General features: G+C 38.4%; 1 protein-coding gene across 2 annotated transcripts in view; it reads right to left on the bottom strand.

Moving 5' to 3' along the window:
* STAM2 (signal transducing adaptor molecule 2) overlaps positions 1-13,589 on the bottom strand; it is a 44,169-nt gene extending 30,580 nt beyond the window's left edge. For both annotated transcript variants that reach the window (XM_069472600.1, XM_069472610.1), the window contains exon 1: positions 13,479-13,589. In XM_069472600.1, the coding sequence (XP_069328701.1) occupies positions 13,479-13,518 (40 nt within the window). In that variant the 5' untranslated portion in view covers positions 13,519-13,589. The remainder of the gene's footprint in view (positions 1-13,478) is intronic.
* Between the last annotated feature and the right edge of the window lie 1,497 nt (positions 13,590-15,086).

The following is a 15,086-nucleotide window of genomic DNA, read 5'->3' as shown; positions in this document are numbered from 1 at the left end:
TTTCTATATATGTATATGCAAAAACGATAAAAATCTATGTAAAACTAAACAAAATAGAATCATAGATAGTATAAGGTGTACAAAGAGAGCACCCAAAAACTGACAACTCCTTTCCTGGCTAAGTTACGAACAAGATGAAAAACAAAACAAAGAATAAAATATCATTGTTCTTACTAATAGAAACCTTAGGTGTACTGGCCAAATGGTCTTGCTAATAGCACTAGACAGGGACATGCCTCTCCCTGCAGGAGCAAGCCTCGGCACAACTTATTCCATAGAGTAGTAAATGAAAAAAATCACTCAATGGTGGTGGAAAGAACAGTTAGTCCTGCAAAGAAAAAGAGCATAAGGCCTCAAATTTACCAATCAGGTAAGTCATTACATCAGGAAGTGAATCAAGAGGCAAGGGCAGGGTCAGGATGACCCTAATAGAACTCCATTCTCAGGAAGGAAACCTTGGGGATAGAGAAAAAATATTCCCCACTAATACTGTGATCATACTAATTGTACCATTTCCTGTGTTTCTACTTATCACAAACAGCCCTCCATGTTCATAAATATACATCTATTCTATACCAATATTTTTAATAGCTGCATAATGTACCATTACCTACAGAGTGGCCACAAAATCCCTAAACAAGGCAGTAAGAAGTTATCAGCAAATTGGTTTTAAATCCACTAAGTATTCAGTCCCTCTTCTTTGTCATACTCACTGGTATCATTGATATTGATGCCTCACGTAGACTAAACATAAAATAATTAAGAGGGCAAGATTTTGAGCATAGGCTTTCTGAAGATGTTTCACAGCATAAATACTTTATCTTGTTTATCATCTGTCTCTGTCATCATCTCTCACAATCCCCCACTCCCATAAGCTCCATCATGGCAGAAATTTTTTTTTTTCACTAGTATTATTCCTAATGCATAAAATAGTATCTAGGGCACATTAGATGCTCAATAAATATTTGTTCACTAAATGAATGAATGATGCTGGTTGCTCCTCGAAATCCTATTAACCTGGTACGATGCGTAACATGGGAAACCACAGCAGAGCTTCTGAGTATATGAACAAAAAGAGCTTTAACTATAATGTCCAATGTGGCCCCAGTGACAATGGTGCAAAGTTCTGGACCAGTCAGAGCTTCACTGCTGAGCAGGCAAACATCCAAGGGGCTGTGCAAGATCAAACTTCAATAGCAACACCATGTGGTAACAAAAAGCAACAGCACCAGTGGGCTTTTGAGGTTCCAGTTATTCTCAAAGATAGAGTAACTCTATCTTTGTGAGTCTCAACTACGAGACAGGGTAAGTGGGGAAGGCAGTACTTCAAGAGGGAAGTAAAGGACTTCTTGTACGCATGGCTGACTAACTTTATATGCTCAGTCTGAAGAGCAAATCTACATATTACAGCTTCATGCTGATCTTTCCTATTTGCTTATAACAGATTCTATCATTCTTTTTGCTTGTAACAGATTCTATCATTCTTTCTTTTTATAGTATCATTTGGCACACTGTTTGAACTATCTGAAGATTAAATATTCACCCATATTCCCTTTTATATTAATATTATTCCCCTTTTGCATGTAAATCTTTAGTATATCTGGAATTTCATTTAGTATATCTGGAACCTCACACGTGGTGTGAGGCAGGAATAGAAAAATATTTTTATAAATTTTTTGTCAGTCCCAACATTTAAGAATCTATCCTTTCCTCACTGATCTGAGAAGCCAGAATCATCGATTACCAAATTTTCTGAGTACACATGTGTATGAGTACAAATACACACAATCAGTTGAGTCTGATTTTTTAGACCACCTAATACCTACTTAGCCTGGCTAGAATTCAACTTTTCATGATTATTTTTTCAATTTTGGCCATGTGATACAACTAAATATGAAGCCTATGTGATACCCTCAAAAGCCTTCCAATAATTTAAAAGATATTCAAATATTGTTTACTTGATTTAATTTTCATAGAAAACAGAAAAATTCCAGATTTGTATATGCTAACAAGCATAGTCTACTCCCTGTAAATATAGGACTCACAATTACTCTTTTTTTAAAAAAATTATAAAATCTGAAGACTTTATAATGGCCTGCCAAAAAGGACTTCATTTTTCAAGTGAACTAAATAACACTTAAATTATGTACTTAGGAGTATTTTAAACTCCTGGAAAATTTTAAATATTATAATTAAGAAACCATTCTTTTACAGCATGTCACTTTGCCCAGTGTTGGGGCCATATCTCACATTATCCTGTGTCAAATGCATAGAGAGAAAAAAAGTTAAAAGAGCCCTCCTGGGGCCTAAATGCTAAATTGCCAGGGTTTGGTGGGTGTAAGTCACAACATTCATCACCAGGCTTTGATTGCTGTATATAGAGAGCCTCAAATACACACTGAAATAGTTCAGAAAGATTCTAACAATATCATAAAGAATCATTCCATCGATACCTACCTACAAGGAACAAAAAGGCTCCCTCCCCCTCTATGTAGTCTATTATGTTCAAAATACAGCTTTAAAAAGAATTCAAGTCTACCCATAAAACTTTTAATAAAATAGGCTCTATCAGCAATAAAAAAATTTAACTATATAAAACAAGAATGCCTGCAAGAAATCTTCAAAGCTTCTATTATGTTTGGAAATAAAATCTCATGACTAGTCTTCTGCTTCCAAGCATGATAGAGTATCTGTAACCAGACTTGCTATCCTACCAAAAACAACTGTAAAACAGGCCAAAAGAGATGACACAACTGTTTTCAGGAAATGAGTAACAGACCAGGTCTGAGATTTTCGAGGGAAGAGAAATATGTAGTGAACCTTACAACAGGCCCAGCTTTCTGCCTGGGAACACTACCCTGTCCCAGCAGGAGGACTAGCCCAAGTAGAGCACCCGGGAGAGAGAGACCAGGTTTCTAAGCATAGGGATTGACTGCAGGCCCTTGGCACAAAGACACACATGTGCACCCATAGTGAGGTCTAGCAGAGATCACCTACTAAAGGGCTAAAAGGTTGTGCAGCACTGGGAGTCGTCCTGCCTATTACGAATTGAATGTACGTTTGTGTTCTTCCCAAAATTCACACGTTGAAGTCCTAATCCTCAATGTGGCTGTAGGTTCCTTGGAGATGGAACCTCTAAGGAAGTAATTAAGGTTAAACGAGGTTATAAGGATAGAGCCCTGATCTAATAAAATTAGTGCCCTTTTAAGAAGATATACCAGAGAGCTAGCTTGCTCTCTTTCTCTGAGTGCACACACCAAGGAAAGGCAGTATGAGGACACAGAAAGAAGGGGGCTGTCCACAACCCAAGGGGAGAGCCCTCACCAGACACCAAACCTGCTGGCACTTTGATCTTGGACTTTTTGGCCTCAGAACTGCGAGAAAGTAAATTTCTATTGTGTAAGCCACCTGGTCTATGGTATTTTGTTATGGCAGCCCCTGCAGGCTAATAAACTGCCCAACCAAAGCAAAAAGAACACTCATGCACTCAGTTGAAACACCAAAAAGGCCACACCTAGAAGTAAAAGCCCTCTAGAATTTAGTTCAATATCAAAACAGGCCTGCCTCACAAAGAATAAAACCAAGCCTGACAAAACCTTAAGGATCCTCCAATACCATAACTACCTGAGAGAACAAAACTCAACACCTTTTAGAGGAAGATAATGTAATCTAGAGTCCGTACAAAGAATAATCACAAAGTCCACCATAATATAAAAAATTGCTAGTAAGCAAAACAGTGTTCCACAATCAAGATAACAGTCAATAAAAACAGATGTCAGTATAACCAAATGTTAGTATTAGCAAAAAAGAACTTTGAAGTAGTTATTACATATATTTTCAAGAACTTCAAGCAGAAGACAGTCATAATAAGTGAGCAGATGGTGAATGCTCAGTAGAGAAATTGTAACTATAAAAATGGAATTTCTAAACTGAAAAGTACGACATCACAACTAAAAAATTCATTGAATGAACTTAAAAGCACACTGAGCCAGGCACAGTGGCTCATGCCTGTAATCCCAGCACTTTGGGAGGCTGAAGTGGAAGGACTACTTGAGGCTAGGAGTTTGAAACCAGCCTGAGCAAACATAGTGAAAACCCATTTCTATCAAAAACAGAAAAAAAAATTTAAAAAGCCAGGTGTGGTGGCACATGCCTGTAGTCCTAACTACTTGGGAGGCTGAGACAGGAGGATCAATTTAGCCCAGGAGTTTGAGGCTGCAGTGAGCTATGATCATGCCACTACACTCCAGCATGGGCAACAGAGCGATATCAAGACCTTGTCTCAAAAAAAAAAAAAAAAAAAAAAAAAGGTAGATTGAAGATTGCAGAAACAGAGTTAGTGAGCATGGAGACAGGTCAATTAAGTTATCAAATTTGAAAAACAGAGAGAAAAGAAGACTGAACAATAAGAGAACAGTCTCAGCACGTTAGTTTTTTAAATTTTCGATGTAACAAATTATCACAAAATTAACAGCTTAAAACACCACCCACCCATTGTTAGTTCATAGTTCTGCAGTTCAAACTTCAGGCAGGTTCAGTTTTATGCCCAGTGTCTTACATGGCTTGTTACTGGGAGATTGGTGCTATCGAACTAAACCATGGTAATTAAATTCATTGATATTGGAACTACATAAAGTGAGGACTTGCCTGTACATTAAAGCAGAATTTGAATATTTCTTCAAATGTGCATGGTACTATTAAAAACTGGAAACAATTTAGGGCAATATGCACAGTATCTTCTCCGAATACAATGCATTTAACACTTGTAATACCCAATCACATGGAAATTAACTAACAGGACAGATAGATAACTGAGACTATAACAGAAGGCAATATAAAAATGTATTATGATTAAGATACTACATATCATCATCTTTGGATATGGCTAAAGCAATTCTTAGATCTTTGTCTTAGAGTCTGTTTTATAACAGAATACCTGAGACTGAGTAATTTATAAAGAATAAAAATTTATTTCTCACAGTTCAGGAGGCCAGAAAGTCCAAGATCAAGGCACTAGCATCTGGTGATGGCCTTCTTGCTGTGTCCTCACATGGTGGAAGGTGGAAGGGCAAGAGAGCGAATTCACTTCTGTAAGGTTTTTTTATAGCAGCATTAACCCATTAATGAGGGAGGAGCTCTCATGATCAAAACACCTCCTGAAAGGCCCCATCCCCAAAACTGTTTAAATGGATTAAATGTCTAACACATGAATTTTGGGGGAAACATTCTGACCACAGAAATATTAGAGGAAAAATTTGCTCTTTATGTATAACAGAAAAAAAAAAAAAACAATTATGTGTATGCCTTAAAACTGTAGTATACAAACAGGGAAAAGCTGGCAAAAAAAAATATATTTTTTTCAAACAAAGAAACAAACTAGAAAATAGAAAGCAAATAAATGAGTAACATTAATTTTTGTATCTGGCAAGAAACCACAGCTGATAGCTTTTACTAAAGATAGAAATATATTCTTTCTTTGGGCCAAGTCATTATAAATGAAATAATTCTTCAAAATTGTAAGAGAACGATTTTTTTTTTTTAGTTTACAAATAAATTGTACATGTTTACACTATTAAAATTATATGTGCTTAAGTTTCTAGACCACACAACTCTTATGTCATTAAATTTAGGTTAAATATTTGAATACCCAATACCTCAACCTGATAGATTATAAATATTTCACCTCCTTCTCTGCCTTCAATGACAATGACCCTACTTAGCATTCTATATAGCACTTAGGTTTAACACACATTTTCTCATTTACTCTTCCTCTCTATTTAATGTTCTGATTTGCTTGGGTAAGCTTCTGTTAATATAAATCTTCAGTTTACTTGGGGGAAAGCAGTAATACAAATCCTTCTTTAAAATACATTGTGCATACCTTTTAAAATGAAAATCTACTTACAGCTCTGAGTACTGAATGATAAATAATTAAAAACAGTAAGAGCAATTAAGTAATAGCTTCTAAGCATTTTACATATGCTAAATCACTTGTTCCTCAATCAAATGAAGGATTCCCATTTTATAAATGGGAAAACTGAGATTCAGAAAAGTAACTACCACAAGGTTAATACAGCTAGTAAGTATTAATAGTAAAACAGAGATTTCAATCTGGGCAGACTGGCTCAGGGTATGTGTTCCAAGTTTAAACCACTATGTAAACTGCCTCTTGATTCCAATTTTTATTCATAATTGCCAAATTAACTCTTCCCAACAAGTTAGTTTTCAGTTTCCGTGTGTATGAATATCTTTTTTCAAAAAATTTTTTGTAGGGACAACGTCTTATTATGTTGCTCAGCCTGGTCTCAAACTCCTGGCCTCAAGCAATCCTCCTACCATGCCTGGCCAAAAGTTCCTTTCAGTTCAAATAACTAAAATTCTGAGTCAACAAAATTCTCACACTGCAAATGACAATTATTAATAACAAACAAGTGTTTCATAAGGGAATGTTTATTGACCAAGAAAATAGTTTGTGAGTGATATGGTTTGAAAGTTTGGCCCCTCCAAATGTCATGCTGAAATTCGATCCTCACTGTTGGAGGTTGGGCCTGGTGGGAGATGTCTGGGTCATGGGAGGGGTGAAGATCCCCATGAATAGCTTTGTGCCCTCCCCATGATAATGACTGAGTTCTCCCTTTATTATGGTACTTAGGTATAACATACATTTTCTCATTTATTCTTCCTCTCCATTTAATGTTCTGATTTGCTTGGGTAAACTTCTGTTAATGTAAATCTTTGGTTTACTCTGGGGAAAGCAGTAATACAAATCCTTCTTTAAAATACATTGTGCATACCTTTTAAAATGAAAATCTACTTTATTCTTTCCACCAAGGGGGTTTGACAAATGTTGCTGATTGGTTCACTCCAGAGCTGGTTGTTTAAAGGAGCCTGGCACAACCTCTTCCTTCTCTGGCCAAGTGACACGCCTGCTCCCCCTTCACCTTCTGTCTTGACTGGAAGCTCCCGGAAGCCCTCATCAGAAGCAGATGCTGGCACAACACTTCTTATACAGCCTGCAGAACCGTGAGCTAAAGAAATCTCTTTTCTTTATAAATTACCCAGCCTCAGGTCCTTTATAGCAACGCAAAAATGGACTAATACAGTGAGTTTTCAGATACAATAAAAATTTCACTGAAGAACACATTTTTTATCCAAATGCTATCATTTAAAAATTATACCAAATAAGATGGAGAGTGTGAATAATAAAAATTGTAAAATCCTTTATCATTTCCCTTCATGCTTTTTTATTCTGAGACCTATTAAACACAGTTCTGAGCTTGAATTAAGTCAGTCAGTCAGACTGGAATTACTTTGCAGGATATTTTGTTTTCAGCATTCCTTAACTGAAGGAAACTAAAGAAAGGCCTCCTTGAATGGAATAGTGATAGCTGTAACAGGTCTCCATGGTAAAGAACTGTAAGTATTCCCCAGGGTGTTTGTAGGGACAGAGAGGTGCTTGTCCTTCAAGCATAAGTTGTTATAAGTTCATTAAGAAAATAATGGCAAAGGCATTCTAAAAGATGGGAGCAATATTTACTGTGCCAAAAGAAGAGCTGGAAGATGACAATAAGTCAACACAAAACTCAATCCTAAAAAAGAAAGGAAAGGGGAAAAGAATGTTTAAGCAATACCAAAAGGTCTCAGGTTTCTAGAAATAATATTCTTTCCACCAAAAGGGTTTGACAAATGTTGCTGATTGGTTGATGTTTTCATAACAGGAAAAAGACTGTAAGCAAAAACACTTATAAAAACTTTGTAACTCAGACAAAGTGAAAAATTAAGGGAGGAAGAGAAGGGAGGGGGTCAGATTCAGGGATAGAAGACAACCAAGGAGGAAAAAAATAACAGGAGATAAAGAAATGATATATCCTTAAGTTCTCTTTTGATATCTGGGTGACAGATGGTTAGAACTATCAGTTGTCAAGTAACCGAAGTTTGATATCCTACGCTACATACCTGTAAACAAGGTCTATTCCTAACACGAAGAATACCTCTGAGGTCCTTTATTTAAACAAAAAGCCCTAGAGACACATTCACCCAACTAAGCTGCTGCAGCATTATGCTGTAAATTCTCTTAAATCCTAAAAGCCTACAAAAAAAATTCCCTTTTATAATGATTTTGACAAATCTGTCCTTAAAACCATTGGAAAGAACAAAGGCCCAAAATAGCTAAGACAATAAGAAGAAAAAAAAAAAAAGACAGGGATTTGCATTACTACCTATAAAGGCCACTGATATGAGAATGTGGTTATCAGTGCAGGGACAGAGAAAGAGAACAGTGTAGAAATGAAATCACAAATACAGGCCTCATATAAAGAAACATATGAGGAAAGTGTTGTAAAACAGTGGGGAAAGAATAGACAATTCAATCAAGGGTTATAAGACAATTGATTATTGTCTAATATCAGTGATTATGCAAATAAATCCCTCCTCACACCCTACACAAGGATCAAGTCCTGGTGGATTAAAGATCTATATGTGAAAATCAAAACTTTAATAAAACGTTGAGAAGAAAATATGACAAGATCCTTATAACCTCAGGGTAAAGGAAGCTTTCTTAAACAAGAAAAATAAAATCAAGATGGAATCATAAATATCACTGAATTAAAACTTAACTTTTCTTTACAATAAAAGATACCAGAAACAAATAAAATGAAGCAACAAACTAGAATACAGATAGGCAATTCACATAATCAACCAAAGATTAGTAGAGAATGTATATGGAACTCTAAAAATCAATTTTAAAAAAGTAATCCAACAGAGTAATAAAGTAATGAGCAGGTAATTTATAGAAAAAACAAAACCAAACAGAATGACCAAGAAACATATGAAAAGATGGTCAACTTCACTAGCAATGATGTTGAAATGAAAACAACGTCTTACTTCATACCCATCAAATGGGCATAAATTAGACAATCTGACAATAGCCAACATCAGTGGGGGTGTGGAACAACAGAAACTTCACTTCCACTGCTGGTGGGAAGAAAATCTCCGACAAACACTTGGAAGGGCAATTTTGCACTATCTAATATTTTACAACTTGGAAAGAGCTACAGTTCTACTGAGGAATTCCCCTTCAAGAATCTCTCATACTCATGAACACAAGAAAACATGGATAAGAACGTTCAACATAGAGTTGTCCGTAATAGCAAAAAATTGGAAAACAACTTCATGTCCACCAATAGGAGAATAGATAATGTGGTATATTCCTACAATGGAATATCACATAGGTGTTAAAATTAATGAACTAGAGCTACAAACATCAACCTGAATAGCTCTCACAAAAAAATGCCAAATGACAAAGTTGCCATGACAAAAAAGACACTTTTTATGAAGTTTAAAAACATGCTAAACAATACCTATAGTGTATTTGTCTGTGTAGTATATATAAAATAGAATTTCTATTTGGAGAGTGTTTAACTCTGAGAAGGGAGGAAAAAGAATGGGAGCAGGTAGCCACTAAAAATATTAAAGTATTTCAACTGTATCTTTTTTATTTTATTTTTTTTTTTTACAGACAGGGTCTTGCTCTCACTCAGGCTGGTCTCAAACTCCTGAGCTCAAGCGATCCTCCCGCCTCGGCCTCCCAGAGTGCAGGCGTGAGCCACCGTGCCCAGCCTCAACTGTATCTTGAATGTTCTCTTCTTTAAAAAAAAAAAAAGAATCAAGTATGTCAAAATATTAGGATTTGACAAAATTGGCTGGTAGAAATGGCAGTTTATGTTATATTTTGTATTTTACACTCAAAATATTTCACAGTTTAAAAAAACTACAAAATACATTAAATAAAATTTGCAACTATCTGAAGGTATTAGGACTTTGGGTAGCATGCAAGCAAAATAAGGCACAGGAAAAAATTGGCTATTAAGGCTACAATTCTCACTCACAACCAAAACGTTTTTTTCATTTTAATTTTGTCTTCTATAAGCCAGGATTGATTTTAATTTTTTACAAAGATTATAATAATCTCATTGTGTGTAAAAACTGACTTAAGTAAACGTTATAAATCTGAACACATAAATTTGTGTTATTGTAATGCTATCAATACCTACCTTTATATTGGAGTTTCTTATAAAATTTCACTGGACAAAAAGATTGCATGAAAGTCTCAGGCAAACTCCCGGTCAAGTTCTTCTAACACAATAAAAACCAATGACATAACAAAGAATGTGTCTATACACATTCAAATTTCACTGGGAAAAGTATCCTCTTAAAAGTTCATATTTCAAACTGCTGTGTCAGAAGAGTTTTGTAGAGGTAGAATTTGAGCTCAGCTTTGTGGGGCATAAATATATCTTTAAGGAAGGAGGTACCAAGGTTGTTGAAAACAGCAAACATTTAGCAATGAATGGTAAATAGTACAGAGGCAAAAGCTGGCAAGAAAGACTGCCTGGGTTGAGTAAGGGGAAAGAAGATACGCAAACAGGAACTGGAGTTAGGGCTTACAACAGACAAGTCATCACTTGGGAACCAATGAATAAGGACATGACAACTTCCCTTTTAATACTAACCACTAAATCTTCCTCCCATGGCTCTGGCCCCATGTTTCATTTTCCCCTTGGAATCTCTAGGAATGGCTACCCCAACCAGCCTCCACCTCAGGAGTTCTGTAACCCCTTTAAGACTTTAGCCCCAGTGAGAAGGGAGAGGTGGAATACATGTAGATTATTTTCTATTTTTCCCCTCTGAACAGCTTCAAGGAAATCTTATTAAACAAAACAAAAAATGACTCCAGATTTGAAGAATTCCAATAAAATGTTTAAAGAGCTCTAATACTACCAAACCTAACATACCCTTCAGGGCTTGCAGGTTCTGACTCCAAGGAAAGACAGGAACTTGCCAGAGTTCCTTACTTCCTAACCTTTGGCCTGCCTCCATTCGACAAGTCTCATATCATTAGCAACTCATGAGTGCCTAGACACTTTGACCCATCACACCTTTCCTCAGGGACTGAGAAAAGAATTTTTTCCCCATATGAATGACGTCAAAAAGACTCCTCACCCTCCAGGGAGACTCTGCACCTACCAAAGGAGATTCATCTATAAAGGCCCTTAATCATAAAAGGATCATATCATACATACAGTAAAAGGTGGTTACTCCCTGCTGGGAGAAGTGCTATCAAGAAAGCGGAGAGGGACAGGAGAATGTCAACACCTTTATAGAGAAAGCTCCTATCTAAAGGTCCTTGTCTCCTCTTCAGGGAGGATGGCTGTTTTAAATAAAGGGAGAATGTAGAGCTGCTTGCGTATTCCTAGCACTGTATTTATCACACCATGTTACAATTACCTTTTTATGTGTGTGTACGTCCTCCATTAGACTGAGAGTTCCTTCAGGGCAGGAACTCCCAATCTATTTACTCATTTTTGTGTCCCTAAAACTTAATACTATGCCAGATACTGTAATTATTCAATGCATGTTTGTTGAATGAAGAGTGAAAAAGGGTATCACAGACACACACACAAAAGGTAATAAAAATCTGACTGAATCAAGGAGGACATGTGAAAAAGACAATGAAACTGTAAAGGAACAATCCTATAGATAGATCTCAAGCCAAATAAAGACTTGTTTTGTATTAATGATTTCAAATTAAAAGGAGCTTTATGATCTGAAAAATGCAACATATCATTTTTCCACTATAATATACATTTAAGACTAATTTGAGTTCCTTAGCATTTCATTCCACATTTTCTAATTCCATTACTTGTCCAGAAGTTTTACAGGAGGGCCTCAATCAAAGTCGTTCTCTCACCCTTAAACTGCTTTTTTGGACACTGAATTGTCATACTTGAGCTAGTAGGTACTCAGAGCTTCAGTTGCTGGCATTGCCCATGAAATAATCTATACACAGCAGTGTGTTTTGTCTGAGCAGCAGTGACTCTTTTACTACAGCGCTACTGTAGTAAAACTGTGATCCATCGAACCTTGCAGGGACCGCAGGGGCCACTGAGAACAAAACTGCCAGAGCAACTCAGCCTACTTCCACCAGAGAAGTTTTCAATCAAAGAACAATGGGCTTCCAGGAAAGATTTACCTTGAAGAAACAATTCAGAGTTTTTAGGTTTTAAAATCATTTGTCTTATTCTGTTTTGCACCTTCTGTTTTATTTCACTAGAACAAAAAGAAAGTCTTCACAAAGGCAATAAAAAGTACAGGTCTCATGAATGAAGACATTGTAATTAGGTTCCAAAAGCAGAGACCATGATTCAGTGTGATGTTTCCTAGATTTATGTCAGTCACCTATGTTGATCATCTACCAAGAAAAAAGCTGAATGAAATAATGAAAATATATATTTGAAGACAAAGGGTCAAGATATGATTACAAATATTTACACGTATATTATCTGACTCATGCATATTTGATTTTTCAACATAGTTTTGGGATTACAGAACATACTAAAATACGGCACTTTCTACAGTCTCCTCATAATTACAAAATTTTAGCTATGAAACAGGTGACATACTACTAAGATGTGCAGTATTGTGTGACTGGCAATTTTCAGCCGTGCTTTTTTTTCTTCCATTCTATGTCCTAAAAATCTACCTAGGGTTCTGTTAACTACTAGAACAAACAAACAAACAAACAAAAAAACCAACCCTGTAGTCTCAACTACTTGAGAGGCTAAGGCAGGAGGATTGCTGGAGCCCAGGAGTTCGAGTCCAGCCTGGACAACATAGAGATACCCAGTCTCTCAAAAAAAAAAAAAAAAAAAAAAAAAAGAGAAAGAAAGAAAGAAAAAAAGAAAAAAAAGAATATTTCTTAGCCAGCTTACAGTTATTCTAATTCCCAAAATAAGTCTTATAGCTTGTTCGTCTTTTTCTCATTCTACAGTCACTGAGAGACCAACACTCTTATGACTCCAACAAACAAACTATTCGCTGTTCTGGAGTGTTTCGAGATTCTAGAGTTTTCCTTTTCACACTCGTAGAACAACTCGTAGCATTTGCGCAATCCTTGCAATCTGAGGATAAAGACCAACACCTTCACAACTGTAAACAAATCCTGAAGCTGCGCTATCAGGAATTGAATGCATGTGTAATATACGAAATGAGAAATTCTTCTTAGTCAACTGGGGTAAGTCGAGATCTCCAGTATTGGGCTGCCCTAGACAGCAGATCTCCACTGCTGTATCATTTTCAAAGGGGATGGGGAAGCGGGGTTAACCAGCTCTAAAGAGAGCAGGAAGTTTGTGCCATCAACTCCACAATTACTTCATTAGCCCAGTCTCCAGCGAGCCTCAGGCTCTTTCCTATTCCTACACTTCGCAAGGGGAACGGTCCTTTCGAGAACCCCAGCTTGAGACAGGCAGGAGGCACTCAGACTGGTAGCGACGCGCTGAGGTTGCCCCCAGAAAAATTCCGAAGACTAGGTGGCGGCCCCGCCCCTCCCCTCCCTTTGCTTGGCTTCCCAGTCTCTGGAGTCGCCACTGCCCACTTTCTAGCTGGACAAACAGCAGCCTGGGGCCGGGCACAGCACTCACCCACGTCTTGCTCGAAGGGGTTGGCGGTGAACAGAGGCATCTCGCTGGCGCCCAGACCCAAGTCCCTGCGGCCTGGCTGAAGCTCAGCAGCTGCTCCCCGCTGGGTGACCCGCGGCCGCGGCTTCCTAGACGGCTCCTTTTCGGCTGTCGTCCCTGCACTTCCGCCACCGCTTCTGCCCGTCTTCCGCCTGACAGGCCGCCTCCGAGTCCGCCCTCCGCTCCCAACTCCCTCATCCCCCGGGGCAGGGTCCCTCAGGTCGCGGGCATCCTCCCAGCGCCTTTGTTGCCGCTGCCCTCCAGGAGAAGGCGGCAGACCCTGACGCATAGCGCCGCAGGGGTCAGGCGGCCGCTGCGGCCACCTTTCCATCGCTAGGACCCCGGAGAGACACGGAGCCGGGGACCTTCGGGGCCGGAAGTAGTCGCTCCTGGAACTAGGCGACGCCGGAGGCCAGGAAGCTGCAGTGCAGCCGGCGGCGCGGCAGGGGGCGCGGTCACCCGTGATTTTTCGCCATGGACACCTGGCTCTGACCGTCATCTTCTTACTAGTTTAGTTCATTCCTCGGAGGTAGGTTTAGTCCCTGGCGGCGGTGGGCCCATGGTTGCGTTCGCGTCACAGTCCCGTTGCCCTGGAAACGGAGCCGCCAACACGGAAGTGGCTTTGAGATTCTGCAAAGGGCCTGGCTCTGCTCTCGGAAGCTTGCAGTGTTGCACCCTCCTCAGCGCCCAAACCAAACCCGGCCAGCATAACCACCTGGAAAAGCGGAGACCGAAGTAACAACTGTGGCGCTGTGGTGACTTGTAACTTTTCGCTTTCCATCGTGTCTTCTCCATAAAAAACACTGTTCGGCGCTGGGACTCCAAAGATGAAGGAGACACAGCCCCTGCCTTCGATGTGCTGAGAGTTTTATAGGGGGAGTGCATAATGTACGTGACAGTATATGACAATTCAGATACTAGTAAGAGTCATAAACTCAAATTCCCATAGGATCCAGCCAAGTATTTACATAAACGTAAAAGTGCAAGAACTCTTCCCACCCACACATTCCCTATACCAAATGTAATTATTTTGCCTGTCTCTCCTCCTTAGAATATAAATTCCACGATGAATTTTGTCCACTGCTGTATCTCCAGCGCCTAAAACAGTGCCTGGCAAGTAATAGATGCTCAATAATACTTTTCGATTGAAGCCATGACTTTGAAACTGAACAGCTGCATATCTAAAGATAGCACCTGCTGGAAAACCATCCATTTGTTGAAGTATGGGTGCTACTAGTGTTTCCAATTTTTCAACGATTTTTAAATGTTGAGAATTACTTAAACATTTTAAACAATGGGTTTAACAAAACCATTTTACAATCTCTAGTATAAAGAGTTGATGCGGTAGAAGAAAGAACCCTTACACATGGAATAATTCAAAAAGGTGGCGGTGGTTGCATTTTATAGTATAAAATTAGGTGCACGAGTGAAAAGGAAACATTTACAGGTGAAAGGAGTGGTTTTCAAGACAGGTTTGGAGACTCTCTAGATGGTTTTGTCTAGTGTTAAGGCTTAGAATTGGGATGGAAAACAATACTAGCTAGTAGTAAGAGGAAACAGATTGAGGAGAGT

This window comes from Eulemur rufifrons, chromosome 1 (assembly GCF_041146395.1).
Source record: "Eulemur rufifrons isolate Redbay chromosome 1, OSU_ERuf_1, whole genome shotgun sequence".
NCBI lineage: Eukaryota > Metazoa > Chordata > Mammalia > Primates > Lemuridae > Eulemur > Eulemur rufifrons.
Note: the sequence above shows the minus strand (reverse complement) of the source record. Positions and strands in the feature narration are given on the sequence as shown.